At 34.1% G+C, this 21,041-nt stretch overlaps 1 protein-coding gene across 6 annotated transcripts in view; it reads right to left on the reverse strand.

Moving 5' to 3' along the window:
- The window catches only part of KDM6A (lysine demethylase 6A), a 176,585-nt gene that overhangs the window by 16,229 nt on the left and 139,315 nt on the right, over positions 1 to 21,041 (reverse strand). For all 6 annotated transcript variants that reach the window (XM_052663511.1, XM_052663509.1, XM_052663514.1 and 3 more), the window contains 9 exons: positions 17,860 to 17,989; positions 16,460 to 16,565; positions 15,731 to 15,936; positions 12,802 to 12,866; positions 12,654 to 12,728; positions 12,015 to 12,163; positions 4,848 to 4,962; positions 2,166 to 2,353; positions 1,243 to 1,384 (listed from right to left, as the gene is read on the reverse strand). In XM_052663511.1, the coding sequence (XP_052519471.1) occupies positions 1,243 to 1,384; positions 2,166 to 2,353; positions 4,848 to 4,962; positions 12,015 to 12,163; positions 12,654 to 12,728; positions 12,802 to 12,866; positions 15,731 to 15,936; positions 16,460 to 16,565; positions 17,860 to 17,989 (1,176 nt within the window). The remainder of the gene's footprint in view (positions 1 to 1,242; positions 1,385 to 2,165; positions 2,354 to 4,847; positions 4,963 to 12,014; positions 12,164 to 12,653; positions 12,729 to 12,801; positions 12,867 to 15,730; positions 15,937 to 16,459; positions 16,566 to 17,859; positions 17,990 to 21,041) is intronic.

A 21,041-nucleotide genomic window follows, 5' to 3' on the forward strand; every position in this document is an offset into this window, starting at 1 on the left:
AAAATAATACACAGCTACATAATTTTTGTTTGAATAATATTTTAGATTTGGGTTTGAAATCACTTTAAGAAGCTAGGGTTCTTTCCAAAAGACAATATTTTGAAAACAACACATGCTGGCCAAATTAATACAGCTATAGGAGAAATACTTTAAGGTAAGTACTATTTTAACAAAGAAGAAGACAAACTAATTTTATTAGTGAGTATAAAGCGGTGTATTTCAAAACGAGTTTTTGAGATCAATTCTTTAAAGATACTGGTCAAACAAATACGTTTGGGAAATACATTATAATCCTTTCCCCCCACTCAAAGATTATACCAACCCTTACAGTCTCTAAAACATTTTACCAAAAATTAAAAAAATAAAGGACATGTTGAACTTTATGTGATGTGAAAGCATCTCAGTCATGTCCGACTCTTTGCGACCCCATGGACCCATGGAATTCTCTAGCCCAGAATACTGGAGTGGGTAGCCTTTCCCTTCTCCAGGGGATCTCTCCAACCCAAAAATCGAACGAACCCAGGTCTCCTACATTGCAGGCAGATACTTTACCAGTTGAGCCTCAAGGGAAGCCTGTTGAATATATAATCCATCATTCCCATATTTCTTTGACCAGAGTTCCCGACCTTTTGGGGTTAGAAGTAGTAGTAGTAGAAAACACTCTGGGGAAACACTACTATATAGCACTGTTTGAAAATATTACTCTTAAAAAAATTTATAAGGTAGCTAGGAGAGAAACTGTGATAATAAATGAGACGCTTATTGGGATATACATATTCATGTAACTTGTATTAAGTGTTTAAAGCAGATAAGAAAAGGGACAATTACAAGATGGATGATTTAATTAAAATTAAAAAAAAATAATATTTAAGCCAAATGCCTATATTAAATGCTAATTTTCTGTACCAGAAAATATTCTGATGCCATTCCCTCCCTCTGATACTAAGTGCAATCTTTCAATATTAAAACTAAAGTTTCTCCTAGGTATTGAGTGGTTCAGCACAGGTTTGTGAATCTACTGGTTTAGAATTATTTGTGCCTTTGTTCCTCTTTGTACCACAGTGTACTGACTATTGAAGGGAAAAATACTTTTAACATGTGGATTCTCTCATATTATGTTTTGTTAAACATCTGGAACATTTTGTTTTGATGTCAACATAATTCTATGGGGTGGGACAAAGTACTGAATAGTTAACACTCCCCCAAAAGAGAGGGACTACAGCAGTTTTAGAAAGCACTTACTTAATCATTTCAAAAAGCTTTGGATCTGAGACCTTGATATTTCGTGCCATATTCCAGGAAAGATGAACCATGGGTACTATTGACTTCACACTTTGCAATTTGTTCCATTCGTACCGTTCCACTGCCAATTTATACTGGCAGGCTAGGAAAAAAAAAAAAGTTATAAAGCAACCCAAAGTACCAAAGATATGAAGATAACCACTATCACTTTCTTAGGTGATACCATCAACACCAATTCTAAAAATTGCAAAATATTACAAAATTATTTTCAAGGTTAAAAAAAATAATTGTGATAATAGTTGTGATCATGTAAAGAGTGCTTACTATAACTTTGTGCCACACACTGTGCTGAAGTATTTTACGATATTATACCATTTAATCTGTGCTGTTATCTTATTAATTTTATCATTTCCATTATACAGATGAAGAAATTGAGGCCCAGAGAGGTTCTGTAACTTGCCCAAAGTTGCAAAAGCCAGGTTCTGGTCCTAATCCAGGTTTTCTGGCTTGGGAGGCCATAATCTTAATACTGCCTAAAGGCAGGCATAATTCAAATAGATTTTAACATAATAGGGCTAAATATATATGACATATCAGATAATGAAAGATTTCAAAGAATGTATAACCACTGTACTTTGCTTTCTCCCATAAAGGGTTTCCTTTATAAAACAAAATCAAGCACTCTAAAAAATTATTTAAAGTATCTCTTTCTTATATATAAATTTATTATTTGGTGAGATCTACAGTCTTGGATTTCTATTTGGTAACTTACTATCTTATACTACAAGTTAAATTTTTACTCAAGGAGACATTCTTCCTCTGATTTCTAGTGAGCTACATTCCAAGGAAAAATGAATAAACTCATCAGATACAATCCTTTATAAACTAAAGTGTTTTTCTTAAAGCCATAGTCTTTAAAATACCTGTAAGTGGACCAACATTCCAAGCAATGTTGTTGCACCAGCCAATAGCCTGAACCCAATGCACAGTGCCTGCATTTATCCAGACCAAATCTCCAGGTCGCTGAATAAACCTATACACTGGAACATTTGCTTCATAAAGATCTTCAAGGTTGGGCCACCAAGAACCCATTAGGAAATTCAAATTATTTCTGAAATAAGAAAAAATATTACAAATGGATCAAGTATTTTAATAAGCTCCTTACATGACTGAAAGGCAATGTCAGAAGTTTTAAAAAATACAGTTATTCTTTGCACTGAAATGTACAGCTTATGCAATGAGAAACTGTAGTATATAAAGTGAGTGAAACTAATTACAGTTAAATAGTGGATTACTTATCTAAATATCAGTATTACTACCTTCAGTTGATTTTTCAAAGATCCAAATGAAATCAAAAGCTATTTTAAGTAACACTTACATACATTAACCTTTAATTTCATTTCACTAAAGTCTGTTTTGATTAAACCCTTTTCCTTGGTGCACCTAGAAATCTCTAAAAGGCAAATGGAAGGTGGGGTTGGCATCAAGCTATTTAAATCCATAAACAGGAACTCTATGGCACATACAAGTTCATTTTCTGAGGAAAAGTAGAACAGAAAGCAGAAATGTTCTCTATTGCTATTTTGAATCCTAAGCAGGAAAGGAGGATAGCTTATCAGTCTCTGTATAGTTTTGATGACTGACTGACTAAAATGATGCAGTTAAAAAATGAACACTCATACACATGCACAAATATTGATAACAATCACCAGCACCACCACTACACTTTAGAAACAACATGTTACTAAGCTTTTCCTTTAAAATCTGGCTTTTAATTCTATTTCATCATAATATGAAATATTTTTACAACTACAGTTTAGAAAAACTTGTCTGTAAAGCGGAATATGTTTATAAACAAATCCTAGCCCTACTTATCCCATGTGTTGTTGTTTTAAAACTGGAGAAAACTTTCTATCCAAAAGCAAGCAAGCAATCAACACCATCTAATAATCAACAGCTAGGGTAAAAAAAACAACCCAAACTAATAACAACGACAAAAAATCAAGTATCTTCTCTACCATATAGTCAAGTGACTGGTTATTTCATGACAAATATTAAGTCATAAAACAAACTATACAGATATGGTAGAATCAGTTAATATCACAAGTAACAATCCTTCTACGAAACAAAATTACACTGAAATGTAGAGGTAGCAAGTGGTATTTCTGAAACTTAGTTAAATTTACCTAACTCTTCAGACTTTTTTATTATCCCCACATTCAAGCTTTTTAGACATCATCTGCCTATTCCAATTACGTAATCCCAGGTTACCTCTCCATTCAGATAGAAAAGAACACTAAATCCTAAAAATAGTCATTCCTACTCAGAAATAATGAAAAAGAATCAGTGTACTGTACCTACAACAATATACTAAATAGTATCTCAAAGTTTAAGAAATATAAATATTTCTGAAACACTATAGAGATTTTCTGTATGATACAGTTCTTTCTCTGCTACCACCAGATTGCTGGTCCAGTAAAGATTAAAATGGATCAGGTTATTTCATAAGAGCATTTGACTCTTTAAAATTCCACATCTTGAACTTTCTTACAATTAAAGGAAACCTCTGTAGCAAAGAAAATAAAAGGTGATTACCTTCTGCTTGTATATAAAGAAATTCTGTTGTATTATGGTTGTTTTTACAACTATATTTATATAGCATATATATTTATATATATACTATATATAGTAAAAATGTAAACTATATTTACATTTCATACTAAATCAAGATATTTACAGCAAGGATCTTTTAACCCCAAATTTGCAAACTATAAGTCAGTATGTATAATAGGTGTATAATTGATTTTCAAAGTCTCGCATATATAAATGTTTTAGGTGGTTTTCCCTCTTTATCCTACTGGGCTGGAGAGGAAATAACACCAGATGTATGTATAATTTATATTTTTAGCTATAAGAATTTTCCAATTTTATTACAAATGGAAAAAAAATCAGGATCTTAAGTAATGGAGTAATTTTTTAAACAAAATAAGACAAATAAACAATTCCCAAGTACCCTTTAACAGAAGATAATTAAATGAAGAGTTTCTAGGAACTTAAGGAAAGGAACACTTCCACTATGTGAATTCTTTCAATTCTAGGTGACAATATCTGAAGCTATTGTTTAAATCTTATAAAACTGCTTTGTAAGAAAAGTTGCCAATGTAGTTTTAAAAAGAATTTGTATCATCATGATACAGCAAAGAGTAATACATTCAAGTTTAAGTTATTAACAACCTCTAAGGGTGCTCAATTATAGAATTCCTTCCATTTCTAAAACCATTTATCTAAGAACAATGTTTCTTTCACATAAACAAGTATTTATTATACATCAACTGCTTAATTAACCCACTAAACAACTCAACTTTCTACCCATTAAATTCAAGACTATCACTATTGCATGAAGTGGTTTTAAGGTATCTTTCTTAAAATACTCCCAATAACACAAAATAATAGGTTTATAATCAAATCATTTTATAAATCAATTTCCTGCTGAATGATAAGTGAAAACTGCTTACATGCATTAGGATATCCAGCTTAGTAAGTTGCCCTTTACAATAATTGTTTTCAAATAATTATGTTTAATAAAATTCAGTTTGGAAACCTACTTTTCACAGAAGTCATTCAGAACACCCCAGTAACCTTCTGGAACAACAAACCATTCACAGTCACCTGGACCAATATTAATGTTAACTGAACAGAAATTGTTATTTTCTTGATGACCTGAAATGTTAAAAGAAAAAATAAATCAGCATACAATAAATTCTATAGAAAACTGTGTCTTAGAAATGTTCAACAGAAAATGCTCCTGTGTTATTCAGTTGTTTATCAGTATATGTCAAGTCTTAGAGCTGAGTTTGGTCAACTCCTAACTTTTTCAGTAGCAGCTCTGTGGAAGACAACCTAAATCATGGTTAAAAGCTTAGGTTGTGAAGCCAGGTTCCTTGGCTTAGTTATTATGTGACACTGAGCAAGTTTCTAAACCTTTCTGATTCAGTTTCCTATAAGATTTGGTGATAATGATTCCAGTAAGTCAACGGGTTGTTCTAAGGAACAATGAAATAAAGACTGCTTTGAATACTGCCTAATGCATGGTAAGTAATAAATATTAGCTATTATTGATATTATTACCACTTCTTCCTTGTGAGCTAATTCCCATTTCTCACAAGTGGCATTAGGTCATCAGTAGAGAGGCAAGAAGTCTGATTTTCAAACTGTATGCAGTGGCAGGAATGGTGTCAACAAAAATGGCCAAGGAGGGAACTTGGGGAACTCGCCAAAAATACCAAACAATAAAAATAACAAAAACACCTGGTGAAAACTGTCAGAAGTAACCTCATCAGAAATTTGGACAATATAGTCAAAGGTTTACAGAAACAAACAACTGAGCAAAAGAAAGGTGACTTAAACACAGCAGGATATCTGTATGTCACTCACCACATCTCCATTTCTACCACTGCTGTGACAGTGAACTTAAAAAATAGTACTGTGAATTCCTGGTGTGAGGGCCCCTGGTTCTGGAGGGAGCACAGTAGATCTTGTTCCCAAAGAATTCTGTTCTTCTGTTTTGTCTACCCTACAGTTTCCCCAAAAGGCTGACAGAAAAGGGATTTCTCATTCTTTCACCTACCTCAGAGCTCTATCAGCACAAGTATTTCAATGCAGGAGGCCCTCAAAGAACATTGCAAGACTAAGAACAAGCTGATGCCACCAAGGGCAAAAAACAAAACAAACAAAAGAACCACCTGGAGCAAACAACAGACATCCCAAACGTTTGGATGGAAAAGCTGGGGAGTGAGATTTCATAGGAATAAAGGCTTTGAAAAGTTCCTCTGGATACTGCAGAATTTAGAAGCCACATGCATGCCTAGGGCAAGAGGCATTTAAAGAAATCTGTCATATCGCTGCTGAGATAATTAATGGAAAGGACACTTCAGTGCCCATATATGACAAGGAATATAGTCTTTGTAAAAACAGTGTGACTACTACATATAAAAGCAATTCCATGTGGCTCAGAGGGTAAGGAGTCTGCCTGCAATGTGGGAGACCCGAGTTCGATCCCTGGGTCAGGAAGATCCCCTGGAGAAGAATATTGCAACCCACTCCAGTATTCTTGCCTGGAGAATCCCTTGGACAGAGGAGCCTGGTGGGCTACAGTCCACAACCGAGTCGGACACGACTGAGTGACTTCACTCTCACTACATATAAAAATAGATAACTAATGAGTACCTATTGTATAGCACAGGGAACTCTACTCAATACTCTGTAATGGCCTAAATGGGAAAAGAACCTGAAAAAGAACAGATATATGAATAACTGGAAAAAAAAAAAAATGTGGAAAGTCACTAAATGAATAAACAACTATAGCCCATAACAAGCAACAGTAACAAACCTTAGAAAAGAGAGGAGAATTTGATTTCTGCTAACTGCCACAACATAATATTCAAAATGTCAAAACACTAGCTGAGCACTATGCTAAAGGGACAGAGGCTCCAGAGACCACATTCTACAAATACTCAAGAAATCAGTTTTCAACAAAAACTCATGAGGTATGTAAAGAAACAAATTATGGTCTAGTTTTAGAAAGAGAAAAAAAAAAAAGAAAGAAATTAACAAAAGGTATTCCTGAAAAGGCACAGACACTGGACTTCAGAGACAAATACTTTCTATCAACTATCTTAAAATATACTTAGAGTTAAAGAAAACCATGCGCAAGAACAAAAGGAAATAAGAATGATGCCTCAACAAACAGATTATCAATCAGTTCACTTCAGTCGCTCAGTCCTGTCCAACTCCTTGCGACCCGATGGACTGCAGCACGCCAGGTTTCCCTGTCCATCACCAATGCCCAGAGCTTACTCAAACTCATGTTCATTGAGTCGGTGATGCCATGCAACCATCTCATTCTCTGTCGTCCCCTTCTCCTAATGGCTACTCCATTTCTTCTAAGGGATTCCTGCTCACAGTAGCAGATATAATGGGCATCTAAGTTAAATTCATCCAGTCCCGTCCATTTTAGTTCACTGATTCCTAAAATGTCGATGTCACTCTTGCCATCTCCTGTTTGACCACTTCCAATTTGCCTTGATTCATGGACCTAATATTCCAGGTTACTATGCAATATTGTGCTTTACAGCATCAGACTTTACTTCCATCACCTGTCACAACCACAACTGGGTGTTGTTTTTGCTTTGGCTCCATCTCTTCACTCTTTCTGGAGTTATTTCTCCACTGATCTCTAGTAGCATTTTGGGCACCTACCGACCTGGGGAGTTCATCTTTCAGTGTCCTATCTTTTTGCCTTTTCATACTGTTCATGGGGTTCTCAAGGCAAAAATACAAAAGTGGTTTGCCATTCCCTTCTCCAGGGAACCACGTTTTTTCAGAACTCTCCACCATGACCCGTCCGTCTTGGGTGGCCCTACGTGGTATATATAGCTAATAGTTTCATTGAGTTAGACAAGGCTGTGGTCCATGTGATCAGTTTGGTTAGTTTTCTGTGATTGTGTTTTTTTTGTGTAGTTTTCTGTGATTATCAATGAAGAAATGCAAATAATAATAAGGAATGAGATAAAACTTTGAAGCTGAAAAAAACAGTAACTGAAATGAATTCAGTTCAGTAGATGTGACCAGGATAAAGAATTAGTAAATTTATAGACAGGTCAAATGAAACTATATATTCTGAGGAGAAGAAAGAACACAATGGGAAAAAAAAAAAAAAACCCACAGACCCTAGGAGACCCGTGGGACACGAGCATGCACGTGCATTGTAGGCGTCCCAGAAGAAGAAGAGAAAGGGGCAGTAAGAATATTTGAAGAAATGATAGTAAAAAACTTCCCAAATGTGACAAAAGACATGAATCTCCATATCCAAGAAGCTCAGGGAATTCTAAGTAAGATAAATTCAAAAATATTTATTCTAAGATAATAATACTGTACAAAGGCAAAGAAAATCTAGAAAGCAAGAGAAGAGAAGTGACTGTGACATAAACAGGATTGTCAACAAAATAGCTCTTTTCATAACGGAAACCATGGGGTCCAGGAAGCTATAGCTTAACATATTTATGTTGCTGAAGAGAAAGAAAAACTTAATCAAAAAACTGAACTAAAAATCTGGCAAAACTATTCTTCAGAACCAAAGGAAAATTTAGTTAGTCTGCTCTATAAGAAATGCTACAGTTTTTCAGACTGAAATGAAAGAATATAAGACAGTAACTCAAAGCTCTATGAAGAGATAAAGGACTAAGTTGAGGACTCACACTTCCCAATTTTAAAAATTACCTCAAAGGGAATCAAACCCATGTGGTATTGGAATAAAAATGGAGATAAAAATCAATGGAACAGAATCAAGATTCCAGAATTAAATCCATACATCTATGGTCAATTGATTTTCAAAAAGGGTGTCAAGGTCATTTGATAGAAGAAAAAAATAGTTTTTCCAACAAATGGTGCTGGGAAAACAGGTTAGCTATATGTAAAAGAATACTATTGGACCCCTGGCTCATACTATACACAAAAAGCTAACTCAAAATGGATCAAAGACCTAAATCTAAGAACTATAAAAATCTAAGAAGAAAACACAGACACAAATTCTTTACAATTTTGGATTTTGCAATGGTTTCTTAAATATGACACCAAAAGCATGTGATGAAAGAAAAATATTAAACCATTAAAATTTAAAAACTTTTGTACATAAATGGACACTATCAAGAGAATGAAATAATAACCTAAAAAATGTGAGGAAATACTGCAAATCATGTATCTGATAAAGAATTAATATCCAGACTATATAAAGAACTCTTACAACTCAACAACAAAGGGGCAAACAACTCAATTAAAAAATTAAGAAGGAACTAGAGACAGACATTTTCCCCAGAGTAGATATACAAATGGCCAACAAGCACATGAAAATTAAAACCATACACACACACACTTAAAGTCAAATCTGCTGGGTCAGCTATAAGAAAAAAATGGAAAATAAGCAATGTACACAAGGATGTGGAAGAAAAATTGGAACCTTTGTACACTGCTGTCAGGAATGTAAAATGGTGTAGCTGTTGTGGAAAGCAGTTTCAAAATCTTCAAAAAGTTAAAAATAGAATTGTCATATGACCCAGCAATTCTAATTCTAGGTATATAATCAAAAGAAGTATAAATAAGTATTCAAACAAATTCTTGTACATGAATACATGAAACACTGTATCCAAAACAGCTAAAAAGTAAACATCCTAAATGCCCCTCAACTGATGACTGAAATAAATTGTTTTATATCCATATGGTGGAATATTATTTGGCCATAAAAATTGAACCTGATACAGTATGGATGAACCTCAAAAACATGCTAAGTGAAAGAAGCCAGACACAAAAGGCAATATACTGTATGATTCCATTCACACAAAACATCCAGAACAAGTAACACTATACGGATAGAAAGAAGAGACTAGATGTTGTCAGGGGCTAAGAGGAAGGGGGAAATGGGATGACTACTTAACGGGCATGGGGTTTCCTTACAGGCTAATGAAAATGTCTTGGAACTACACACCATAGTAACTGTATTCAATGTCACTGAACTGCATTCATCAAACGGTTTAATTTTGTTATATGAGTTTCACCTCAATTAATAAAAATGTAGCTGCTCTTGCCACACACTGTGCACACAACACCCTAGTCTTCTATGTATCACAGCATAATGTGAAGATAGTACTTGTAATACTACTGTCTCTTATCACAGGTAGATGGCTAGAAGTGTTCATGGCATGGACTCAAAGCTGTAATTAAAATTAGAGACGTTGGGATCCCATCATCTAACTAAAAACCTTTTAGCGTAGAACCTGAGAGCATCTCCAGTTTAGAACATAGGCTTATCATAAAGTCCATTAACGCAGGTAACATATTTATCTAGGTAAATCCAAAAACAAAGTGCTTGTCCCACGAAAAAGTATTCAAAGCAATTTAAAAACACTGAACCAAACTAATTAACATTTCTTCTAATACTAAATTGTCTAATACAATAACCACTTAAGATACGGTAATGTGAACTGAGACGTGCAATAACTGCAAAGTGTATACTGTATTTCAAGGGGCCGTTTCACTAATTTTGTATTGATTACATGTTAAAAAGATTATTTGGAAATAACTAGGATAAAATTAATTTCATTTTTCATTAATGTTACTATAAAATTGTAAGTCACATTTAAGTCTATTTAAGTCATATATATGACTTGCATTATATTTCTTTTGGATAGCACTACCTTAAGGGAATTCTTTAGAAAATTCTTTAAGGTTCCATAGGACATTTTGAAAAACTAGACCTTGTATACAAACCAATCAAAAAACCCCCAACATTCTAGATAGAATTGACAAAGAAGTGATCTATCAAGTTTTCTTCCCCCTTGATTTGTAATGAAAAACTGCATTCTTTAAGAATACTATTTGCATAAAATAATTCAAATTGATGAGAGAAAATTTCAGTTGAAATGAGTTTTAATAGAATCAATCCAATTTAACATACATAAGAAAAATGAACTACAGAGAATTCAAATAACTTGCTTAGCATTTACACTGGTGTCTAAATGACAGAGTGAAGAGTAGATAGATCTTCTACCATTTATTCCAGAACTGTTTCTACTTTATTCAACTATTCATAAAATATCACAGAATTGGGCTTCCAATGGCCTGAGGACACAAACTACAGCCTAATGGTATTAATCCTGGCTGTATACTGTAATTCTCTGAAGAACTTCTATTTTTTTTTTTTAAACATGGATGCCCGGCTCTCAATCTCCAGATATTAGTCAACTACACATATTTTACAAGCTTATTAGAAAATTCGAATGAGCAGCCAGAACTGGGAACTACTGACCTACTTTACCCAGAAGCAAGCATAGGCCTATCTTGAAACAATTTTTTTAGCTACAATTCAATGAACAGGTAATAAAGAATGAAGCAATCTGGTCTTCAAACCATGGCTACTTCAAGGAGCAAACAGAAACACCTGAGGATGATATGCAGCCTGTAGGCACTGGTATAACTAAACTCTTGATCACCAGCACCCATTCTAATTGTTAAATATTTTGAATATCACCCTCTGAAATTTCATATCAATCAAAGGGAGCACAAAAAACATGACATATTAGTGCTGGACAGAATTCTAAATCTAAAACTAATGTAACTTCATTTTACAAATGTAAAAAAAAAAAGACCCAGAGAAGAAAAGTGACTTGTCAAAGTGACAAGCCTAGTGGGTGGTGAAATCTGGACTAGACACCAGGATGAGGCTAGTAATGTCTCCACATCAAGTGCTGTTGTAAACTGTACACTGCAATCCAACAAGGGGATTGCAACGTATACTTTCTTTGTTATACGAAATAGAAGGGAATGGATTAGAAAATGTATTATTCTAAAAAACTTTTTGCACTGCCATAATATAAAACATATTTCTTATCATGATTGTGGTAAAAGTTTAGGGTAACCCTGCCACTCTGCAGTAGATGGGATGAATAATAGTCGTTAAGTCACAGGGACTTCTTTTCCCAGGAATACTCTAATGATCAAGTTTTCAGATTACACTGTTGTTATTTCAGGGATATTACATTTTAAAAAAGATACTACCAAGGGGGAAAAAATAATAATCTGAGCTCAGTTCAAGAGTAATATCTTGTAATATAAACAATTCTACCAGTTTCATTCATTATAAATGAAAAGAATCCAGTTTTCTTTTGCACGGTTCACATTTTGATCAATCTGTGTGTCAACTGTTAGTTCATAAAAGTTACCTGGTGTTCTGCTTCCTGGAACTTTCATGTATAGCTGAACTGTATTCATACCCAGTATGGTATGACCAACGTGGCTTAGAAGATTTCCTGCTGATACAACACGCACAAAAGCAGGAAGTTTAGTCAGCTCATGTAGCTGCAATTTCCACCTGCAATAAAAAAACAAATCGAGTGAAACCCTGCTATAAATATGTGTAGTAAAAAACTTTAAGAACCTTATGTTCCAACCAAAAAAACAATCAAATCTATAAATATTTTACTCCTGCATAGGAAAACTCTGGAATACTTAAATTTTTAAACTTTGCAAAGAAAAAACATCCTAACAAAAAGCATTAAAATTAAAGAAAAAAACTGACTTCCTTACTTTTATAATTGTTGTATGATTTTATTTTACAAATATATTTTATATAATTTTACGATTGTGCAACAACATATAGAAGGGTCTTGAAAATATATACAAGAGTTTTAAGTCAAAGAAAATAACTGTAAAACCTAGCATAAATGATTTGGCTAAAACCTGCATATTAATTTAGAAAAATGACAAGGAACAAAACAGAAGAGGAAACGAGACAATTCTCAGTCATGCTAATAGGACACCTCTTTGCATCAGTTAACAGAAACACTACTAGAAAGACTTACTTTTTGTCATCAGACAGGTCAATGTTGGTCCCAAACTTTATGGTTTTAAAGGGTCCTTTCCTTCTCCTCCCAGAACTTAAAGAGAGAGACAATATTAGAAACATGCCTTTAAAACAGAAACACTAAGTGGACATTACAAATTACTTACTTATCTGAAGATGTAGATTCATTATCTGAGTGGTCTTTATGGTGACTTCTTTTCTCATTCTCTTCCTGTAGATTAAGCAAAAAGAATTGCAGCTTAGTATTTATTGTGCAACCTTTTTACCATACAACTGAAAAGTTTACACACAGATCAATGGTGGAATATTGAAGCTAAGTTTCTACAGACCTCTCTCACATGAAAATTTCTTCAAAGAACACATTAAATAGAATAGCCAGGCAAAGTCAAAACTCACTGGGCATGGTATCTAACCCCCTCCACCAGCCACATAGTCTCCCTTACTAATATTCTCCTATAAGGAGAATAACTAGAGATTCTTGTTCCTGCTCCATTCCTCCCCACTTTCAAGAGAGGAAACTTAGGTTGAGAGACCCAGAAATGGCAACCTTGATTATAAATTTCCTCAACTAACAGAGGTGTGTGTGTATGTGTAATTATATATGTATGCAATGCATATGGAAAGGCAGAGGTTAAGATTTTCTCTATTCTTTATTATGGACAAATATGAGTGTTATTTCTGGGATAAATCTTTTTTCCCTCAAAATGAATTATATGTGAATTATAAACATTTACAACATTCAGTTCAGTTCAGTCGCTCAGTCATGTCCGACTCTTTGCGACCCCATGAATCGCAGCACGCCAGGCCTCCCTGTCCATCACCAACTCCCAGAGTTCACTCAGACTCACGTCCATCGAGTCCATGATGCAGCCAGCCAGCTCATCCTCTGTTGTCCCCTTCTCCTCCCGTCCCCAATCCCTCCCAGCATCAGAGTCTTTTCCAATGAGTCAACTCTTCACATGAGGTGGCCAAAGTACTGGAGTTTCAGCTTTAGCATCATTCCTTCCAAAGAACACCCAGCGCTGATCTCCTTCAGAATGGACTGGTTGGATCTCCTTGCAGTCCAAGGGACTCTCAGAGTCTTCTCCAACACCACAGTTCAAAAGCATCAATTCTTCGGTGCTCAGCCTTCTTCACAGTCCAACTCTCACAACCATACATGACCATAGGAAAAACCATAGCCTTGACTAGACGGACCTTAGTTGGCAAAGTAATGTCTCTGCTTTTGAATATGCTATCTAGGTTGGTCATAGCCTTTCTTCCAAGGAGTAAGCATCTTTTAATTTCATGGCTGCAATCACCATCTGCAGTGATTCTGGAGCCCCCCAAAATAAAGTCTGACACTGTTTCCACTGTTTCCCCATCTATTTCCCATGAAGTGATAGGACTAGATGCCAAGATCTTCATTTTCTGAATGTTGAGCTTTAAGCCAACTTTTTCACTCTCCACTTTCACTTTCATCAAGAGGCTTTTTAGTTCCTCTTTACTTTCTGCCATAAGGGTGGTGTCATCTGCATGTCTGAGGTTATTGGTATTTCTCCCGGCAATCTTGATTCCAGCTTGTGCATCTTACATTAGCAAGTAAATTAAATGTTGGACAAATACAAGAGCTTTTCTATGCAAATATTACTATTATTTCTGATTTCCCTGTCACTGACATGGTATCTTTTTACCTCTGTTCTACAATTTCTGACTTAGTGACATTTCTGCCTCCCTCCCTTTAAATGTGTTATGCTTTATGAACATTTATTAAATTTTTCACGTCTCCAAAGCACATACAAAAACCATTGTTTCTTTGATTATGGATCAATTTCTATTTAAATACTCTGCCTCTCATCATCTTCTTCCAAAAATTTCCTTGATGATCTCTGAATCCTGCTTATTATCTATTTCTTTTCTGACCATAATACTACCATGGAGTTGAAGTATCTCAGAAGTTGGAAGTAGAGAGATTTATATGAACAACAAATTTACTGCAACTCATATAAGTTGCAGGATAGTTTTTATTAGATGACTTTCTCTATATGATATAGGGAGTGGTAGTGACAAAGGAACACAATCATATGATTAGCAGGTACAAATGTTGCCTAGATTGAAAATGTGAACTCAGGGCAGAATTTTAAACAGAGAGAAGCAAATCTAATGAATTGCAAATAAAAGACTTGCAGGCACATATTAAATTTCAGCTGTGGGATATGTACAGAACAACTGAGTACAGATAAGTGTTTGAGTAATACATTTAATAAAGTCACTTTTACGGATGTTTTATGTTCACTTTGTAGGAGAATTCACGAAGTTCTCATTTCAGTCCTAAAGGATTTTAGTAATGCTTCATTGCTGAAAGGCCTATGAATCTTAATAATAATCCTGATTATTTTTCAAAGTTTTGTTCCTTAATTTTCTGTATATTTTGAAATAATTTATGCCTCTCTTGGAGTTTTCTCTTTCAGACTGAGATGGGTAATGCTTCCTGGGAGAGTTATATATCAGATAATACTAACCTGATAGTTTAATGGGAAGGCATATGACAAGGAACTTTGCAAGCATACAGCAAACTTGAGGCTTAGTTTATCCTCTAATATCAGCAGTTCCCAATTAGGGATAATTCTGCCTCACAGGGGACATTTGGCATGTCTGGAGACGTTTTTGATTGTCAAAACTGGAATAGGGAATAGGGGGTGTGCTATGGACATCTAGCAGGGAGAGGCCAGGGAAGCTACTAAATATTCTACAATACACAGGGCAACTCCCCACAACAAAGAACTATCCAACCCAAAATGTGAATAATGCCAAGGTTAAGAAACACCTCTTTAAACAGAAATATCCCAGAAATAACAGACATACCTCACTAGACAGTTACAGTATTTATCAACCCATAGGTTTGCTTAGACTTAGTAGTAAGAGTGAACTGGATAGCATTTATAAAGTGTGTTATAAAAATAAGAATAATAAAAAACTATTTTATGTAACAATAAAATAATGAGATGCTTACAAAAGCTCCCTTTCAAAGCAAAATAGTATAAAATAAAATAACAATCTCAAAAATAAAATAATTTTCAGTAAGTAAATACTTACTCTCAATGATTCCTGGAAAGAGGAGGCCTGGTACTGTGCATATTTAGCAATTGTAGTATGAGATCTATTACTTTCACAATGCCAGATTTTCTTTGTTCCAGTGGGATCCCAGTTCTCATCTGCTGGCTGCAACAACTGTGTCCTCACTTCCACCATATGTTCATTGTTAGCTTCTACCAAAGTTTTGGTAGAGAAAAGTCCCAGGTCTTCATAAATAAATAAATGTAGTTAATAAATAAAAATATATTTGGAATCATATTTTTTAAAGTGCTTTTATTTTTCATGGTACTCTTATCTAATTCCCCTAAAACACTAGGGCCTCTGCACACTCTGAAGCCCTGGACCTAACTGTCATGCCATCAACAGAGGGAGAAAAACTAAGGGGCCATGGAATGAAGATCCACTCATTTATTCAATCTCTGAAAGTGAGAACAACTATTTAAGAGGCTACAGTACTTAATAGTAATGTCAAGTTTTACCTGAATCTTATATTAAAAATTTCTATTAGTCAACCTAAATCATAATTATATAACAGCATGAAAATAAAAGCGGAATTAAAAAAGTAATACTCCCTCTCTCCCTCCTTCTCTCTCTCAGACAGGAAAATATTAAAATGAAAATGTAAAAAATTACAACAAAAGAACAGAAAAAAGTTTCTGCTAGTGCTTTAGAAGTTAATAGAAGTAAAGGAAATACATATACTTTTCCTTTTTCTTATTTAAAGCTTACCCAACTTAAGAGCTCCAGCAAGGCCACGTATTACTGTAACAGGGTTGTTTGGATTTGTACAAAATTGATGTAATGGAGGAAAGAAAGCATCACGTTTATTTTCCAACTGCAAAATTAAAATATACTGTTAGATCTCTATAAAGTAGACCTTTTAGAAAATATTATGCCAAATTCACATTCATTATTTTTTACAATTTAAATAAATAATGCATTCTATGTGCCATTACTTCTATTTTTTATATTTTATAGTGTTTTATCACTATGTCTTTTGATTCTAATTGGAATTAGATAGTAACCACATACATTTCTCTTGTCCATTATATCTTGAAAAAAACACGTGAGAGGTAAAATTTAAACTTCAAAATCAAAATGGTTTAAATATTATTCAGCCTTAAAAGGGAACAAAGTCCTGTCACATGGTACATCGTGGTTGAATCTTGAAGACACTTTAAATGAAAATAAGTCAGTCACAAAAAGAAAAACTGTGCATAATTTAACTTACATGAGGTATCTAACATAGCCAAATTCACACAAATAGAAAACAGAGTGATGGCTACCAGGGGCTGGGGAGACCAGGGAAGAGGGAGCTGTTTTTTAAATGGGTATTAAACTTCAGATCTGCCAGATGAAAATGTTCTGGAGAACTGGTTTAAAGAATAAGAATATACTTAACACCACTGAACTATACACTTAAAAATGGTTAAGATGATAAATTTTATGTTATGTGATCTTTATTATAAAAGAGAGAAAAAAATCAGTGTTTAAAACCAGTAAAATTTTTTCATTTGGGGTAGAAGTGGGGAAATGGGAAGATGGAAAGAAATGGGGTAGGAGGACCTATTTTGGAGAAAGATAAATAAGAGTTGCTTTGACTGAACTCTTATCAACTTCCTATATGAGATATCTAAATGTCTATTAAGTAAAACTAATCCTCAGTTCTAAATAATCTATTAAGTCTTTTAATGACATTATCTATCATCGCATTTTATATTCTCGAACAGCTGTTTTTGGGGAAGGTAAATATTTTTTTGGTAGACGGATAAAACAGAATGAATGTTAAAGTCCTTACAACTAGTAAAATGCAGATTTAAAACACAGCTTACTTCAAAAAAGTTACTTTTTAAGTGGTTTTCGCCTAAATCTGTTAAAAATTGGGGGTAGTAAAAAAGTATTTCACGCTACTGTAATATAATTACAGTTAATATCTGAGAAGGCATGTTTTAAATGCTATTACAAAATCTTTTTGAATACATCATTTTCCCCTGAAACATTCAAGCTGCCACCAATAATTTTAATGTTTCCTAAAGGGCATCCATATTGATTTAAAGCAAGATCTTACGAAAGACAGGTAGGTGCAAACACTGGTTTGATTTATTTCTAGTCAGTCAATTCAGACTCACATAAATACTAGGTGTAGGTGGATTCAACTTTTCCTTTGGCAAGGGAGGGTATGGTGAAGATGGTGGTCTTGGTGGCGGACATTTATCCAATAAAATGCTACTGTTAGATAAGCCATTTTTACCTAGGTTCCTTTAAAACAAAACAAAAAAAAAAGGGAGAATAAATCAGCTGTACATTTATGTAGAACACAGAAAAAAAAATCTGAATTAAGTCTTAACTAAATTACTGGGTAGCTGAACAAATCCATAAGATTTGGATCCACCAGGAAAAAAACTGAGAAAATTACTCATTTTAGTAAATACTTCAGTAAATACAGGAACCAAGCTATCTCCCATTGAAGAAAAATAATAGAAAAGATACTGTGTGCTCTGTCACATCCAACTCTTTACAACCCCATGGACTATACAGCCTGCCAGAACCCTCTGTCCATGGAATTTTCCAGGCAAGAATACTGAAGTGGGTTGCCATTTCCTACTCCAGGGGATCTTCCCGACCCAAGGATCGAACCCACGTCTCTTGCTGTTTCTGCATTGGCAGGCAGATTCTTTACCACTGAACCACTTGGGAAGCCAGAAGAGATACTATAATACATGAATTATTGATGATATTCCTTATACTGTTGGTAATTTTCCAATTTTTCTTTACTGAAAGAACGAACACAAACCCCAATTTCCTCTCCACCATTTCCATCGTCAGATGCTTTCCATTAAATGTTAAAACAATAACTTGACCAAAAAAGGTCTAGATAATTTATAAAAATCTCTCTTCCTATGTCTCATCTCAGTAACCATAACAAGAATATCTTTCCAACAAAAAATTCTTTCCAACATTTGAGAAAAGAAACGAAAAGATCTTTTCAGGTTTGAGAATCTTTGTGACAAAAAAGACCTTTTCATTTCTTTTCTCAAATGTTGGAAAGAATTTTCTGTGAAACTCCTTGACGAAATTCAGCAAGACTCCAACCTACTATATTTTACAGCAAATGACACCATTTTAAAAAACGAAGCATATAGTTCCTACCCATTATCTGACATTCTATTATAATAGCTATTACTTACTAATATTTGGTGCTTCTTTTTTTTAATGATGGTATGTTAATTAAATTATAAATTAAAATATGGTAAAATTATTCCCAAACTGCAATTCTTTTAGTATAAGGAAGAAAAAGAAAGGTATTTTCTATTTCTTAAAGTTTCTACCCAACTTAGAAAATCAGCAAGATATAATTTTGAGCTTTTTAAATCATTCCAGATTAACTAATTTACCTCACTCAATTATTACATGTTCAAAACTAACCATTACATTAAAATATCAAATATTCTTAACATATTAAAACTTCAGATGAATTTGAAAATTGTAATTATGGTAGAGTTAAAAAAAGTTAGTAATTTTACTTACTGAAGAAGGAACTAGCAATTTTTCATCATAAACAATAAAGATTGAAATAAAATTAGTTTTTTCTTATTTTGCTATGTTTTTCTAGCAGTAGAATTTTGTAGCTTTTGTAGCACTGGAAAAACCTTACAAACCAGTCTGTTCTCATTGGCACTAATGAAAACTAAGGCTTGAAATTTCACTGAGATGTTACACTATAGCATCATGGATGACGCTTTTTAAAATTTTCTCAACTCCAACTCCAAGTAAAAACAAGAGTTCAAGACAGGTATCAAAGAATGAAATAAGTTTAAAATAATTGACTCTCTTAAAAAAGTTTGTGAAATAGTCATTAAAGTGAAATTCTAAGTTCAACTAACATTTAAGGTTAGAGGGAAAATAAATGAATATTCAACTCATTACCAGCTTTCAATAATTCTCCACAGTGTATCTGTACATTTAAAGACATGATATTTAATATCTTAAATTTAGGTATACAATTGGCACTAATTCATAAACTCCATGGCAGTAGAAAATGCTTGGCTGGGACTACTAAAGAAACAATTCAAACATTATCATTAAACCAATGCCAAGATAAAACATTCACTTACAATTGCCACATAAATAAGTTTTCATGCTAAATCATGTATCAACCACTGTTTGGAATTTAAACAAAATTTCACTCCAAACACATAAAATTTGTTTGCCAGAGGAGGAGATGGATGTACTATATAGTACATAATTAATATTTTGAGAAATTAGACCAAGCATTTTAAGGATACGGATCAAGTATTAAATCTGTACCATAAAATGATATCTCATGCTAATTAAACATGACATAAAAATTTAAGCTTCTAAAACAGTTTGGACATTGAGAAATGAGGCAAGAATAAAGGGTTTGATTAGTCAGCAGAATTCTGCTTCTATCATTTGCACAGTTCTGTAACAAAAGTTAGAAAAAAGCAAATGGGAAAGTAAATAAAAGATGTAGTTGCCTTTAAGAGGGAAAAAAAAGTGAGGCAGGACTAAGAGAGCTGAAACTGACTCAGCCATTGGATGCTGCAATTTCAACTGTAAACCAAAAAAGAGGCAAAAGTATTGTAACTGCCTTCTGATGATGTACAGCACTGACCACTAAGATGAGCTCAACAAGAGTGAGATTAAAAATATCGAACACTTTACAAACTAACCACATATGTGAAAATAAGAGGGTAGTTAGAATGTACTATGTGATCAAACTGTAGTTAGTAGTTTCTCACTATATTTCAAACACTGACTCCCTGCCATTGAGGACAAGACTGAAACAAATAGGAATTTCCCTTAAGGAACTGTTACAGGTAGCTTCTATATAGTGACTATAACCTTTGTCCACTGAAAACACTAAACGACAGAGATGTGGTTAACAGGAAGAGACTTGTATATTTTGAACATGTATGTGCTCAACACTGTTCATAATACTTCAAGCCAAATAATGCATTTAATATTACAATCCAAATATATATGTTTAATAATCCAAAGTGGAGAAAGGCATTAAAGTTAAAGAAGCAGATGCTGGAAAGGATTTAGACATTATCCCATTTTAAATCCTTTTCTCCCATTTTGCAACTCCTTTCCTGAGCAATGTAGATTATGCTACTTAGTCACTGCCCAATTATTTTATGGGCTTCCCTGGTGGCTCAGACAGTAGAGTATCTGCCTGCAATGTGGGAGATCCCGGTTCAACCCCTGGGTCAGGAAGATCTCCTGGAGAAGGGAGTAGCTACTCTCTCTAGTATTCTTGCTTGGAGAACCCCATCGAAAGAGGAAC

This window comes from Budorcas taxicolor, chromosome X (genome assembly GCF_023091745.1).
Source record: "Budorcas taxicolor isolate Tak-1 chromosome X, Takin1.1, whole genome shotgun sequence".
Classification (NCBI taxonomy): domain Eukaryota; kingdom Metazoa; phylum Chordata; class Mammalia; order Artiodactyla; family Bovidae; genus Budorcas; species Budorcas taxicolor.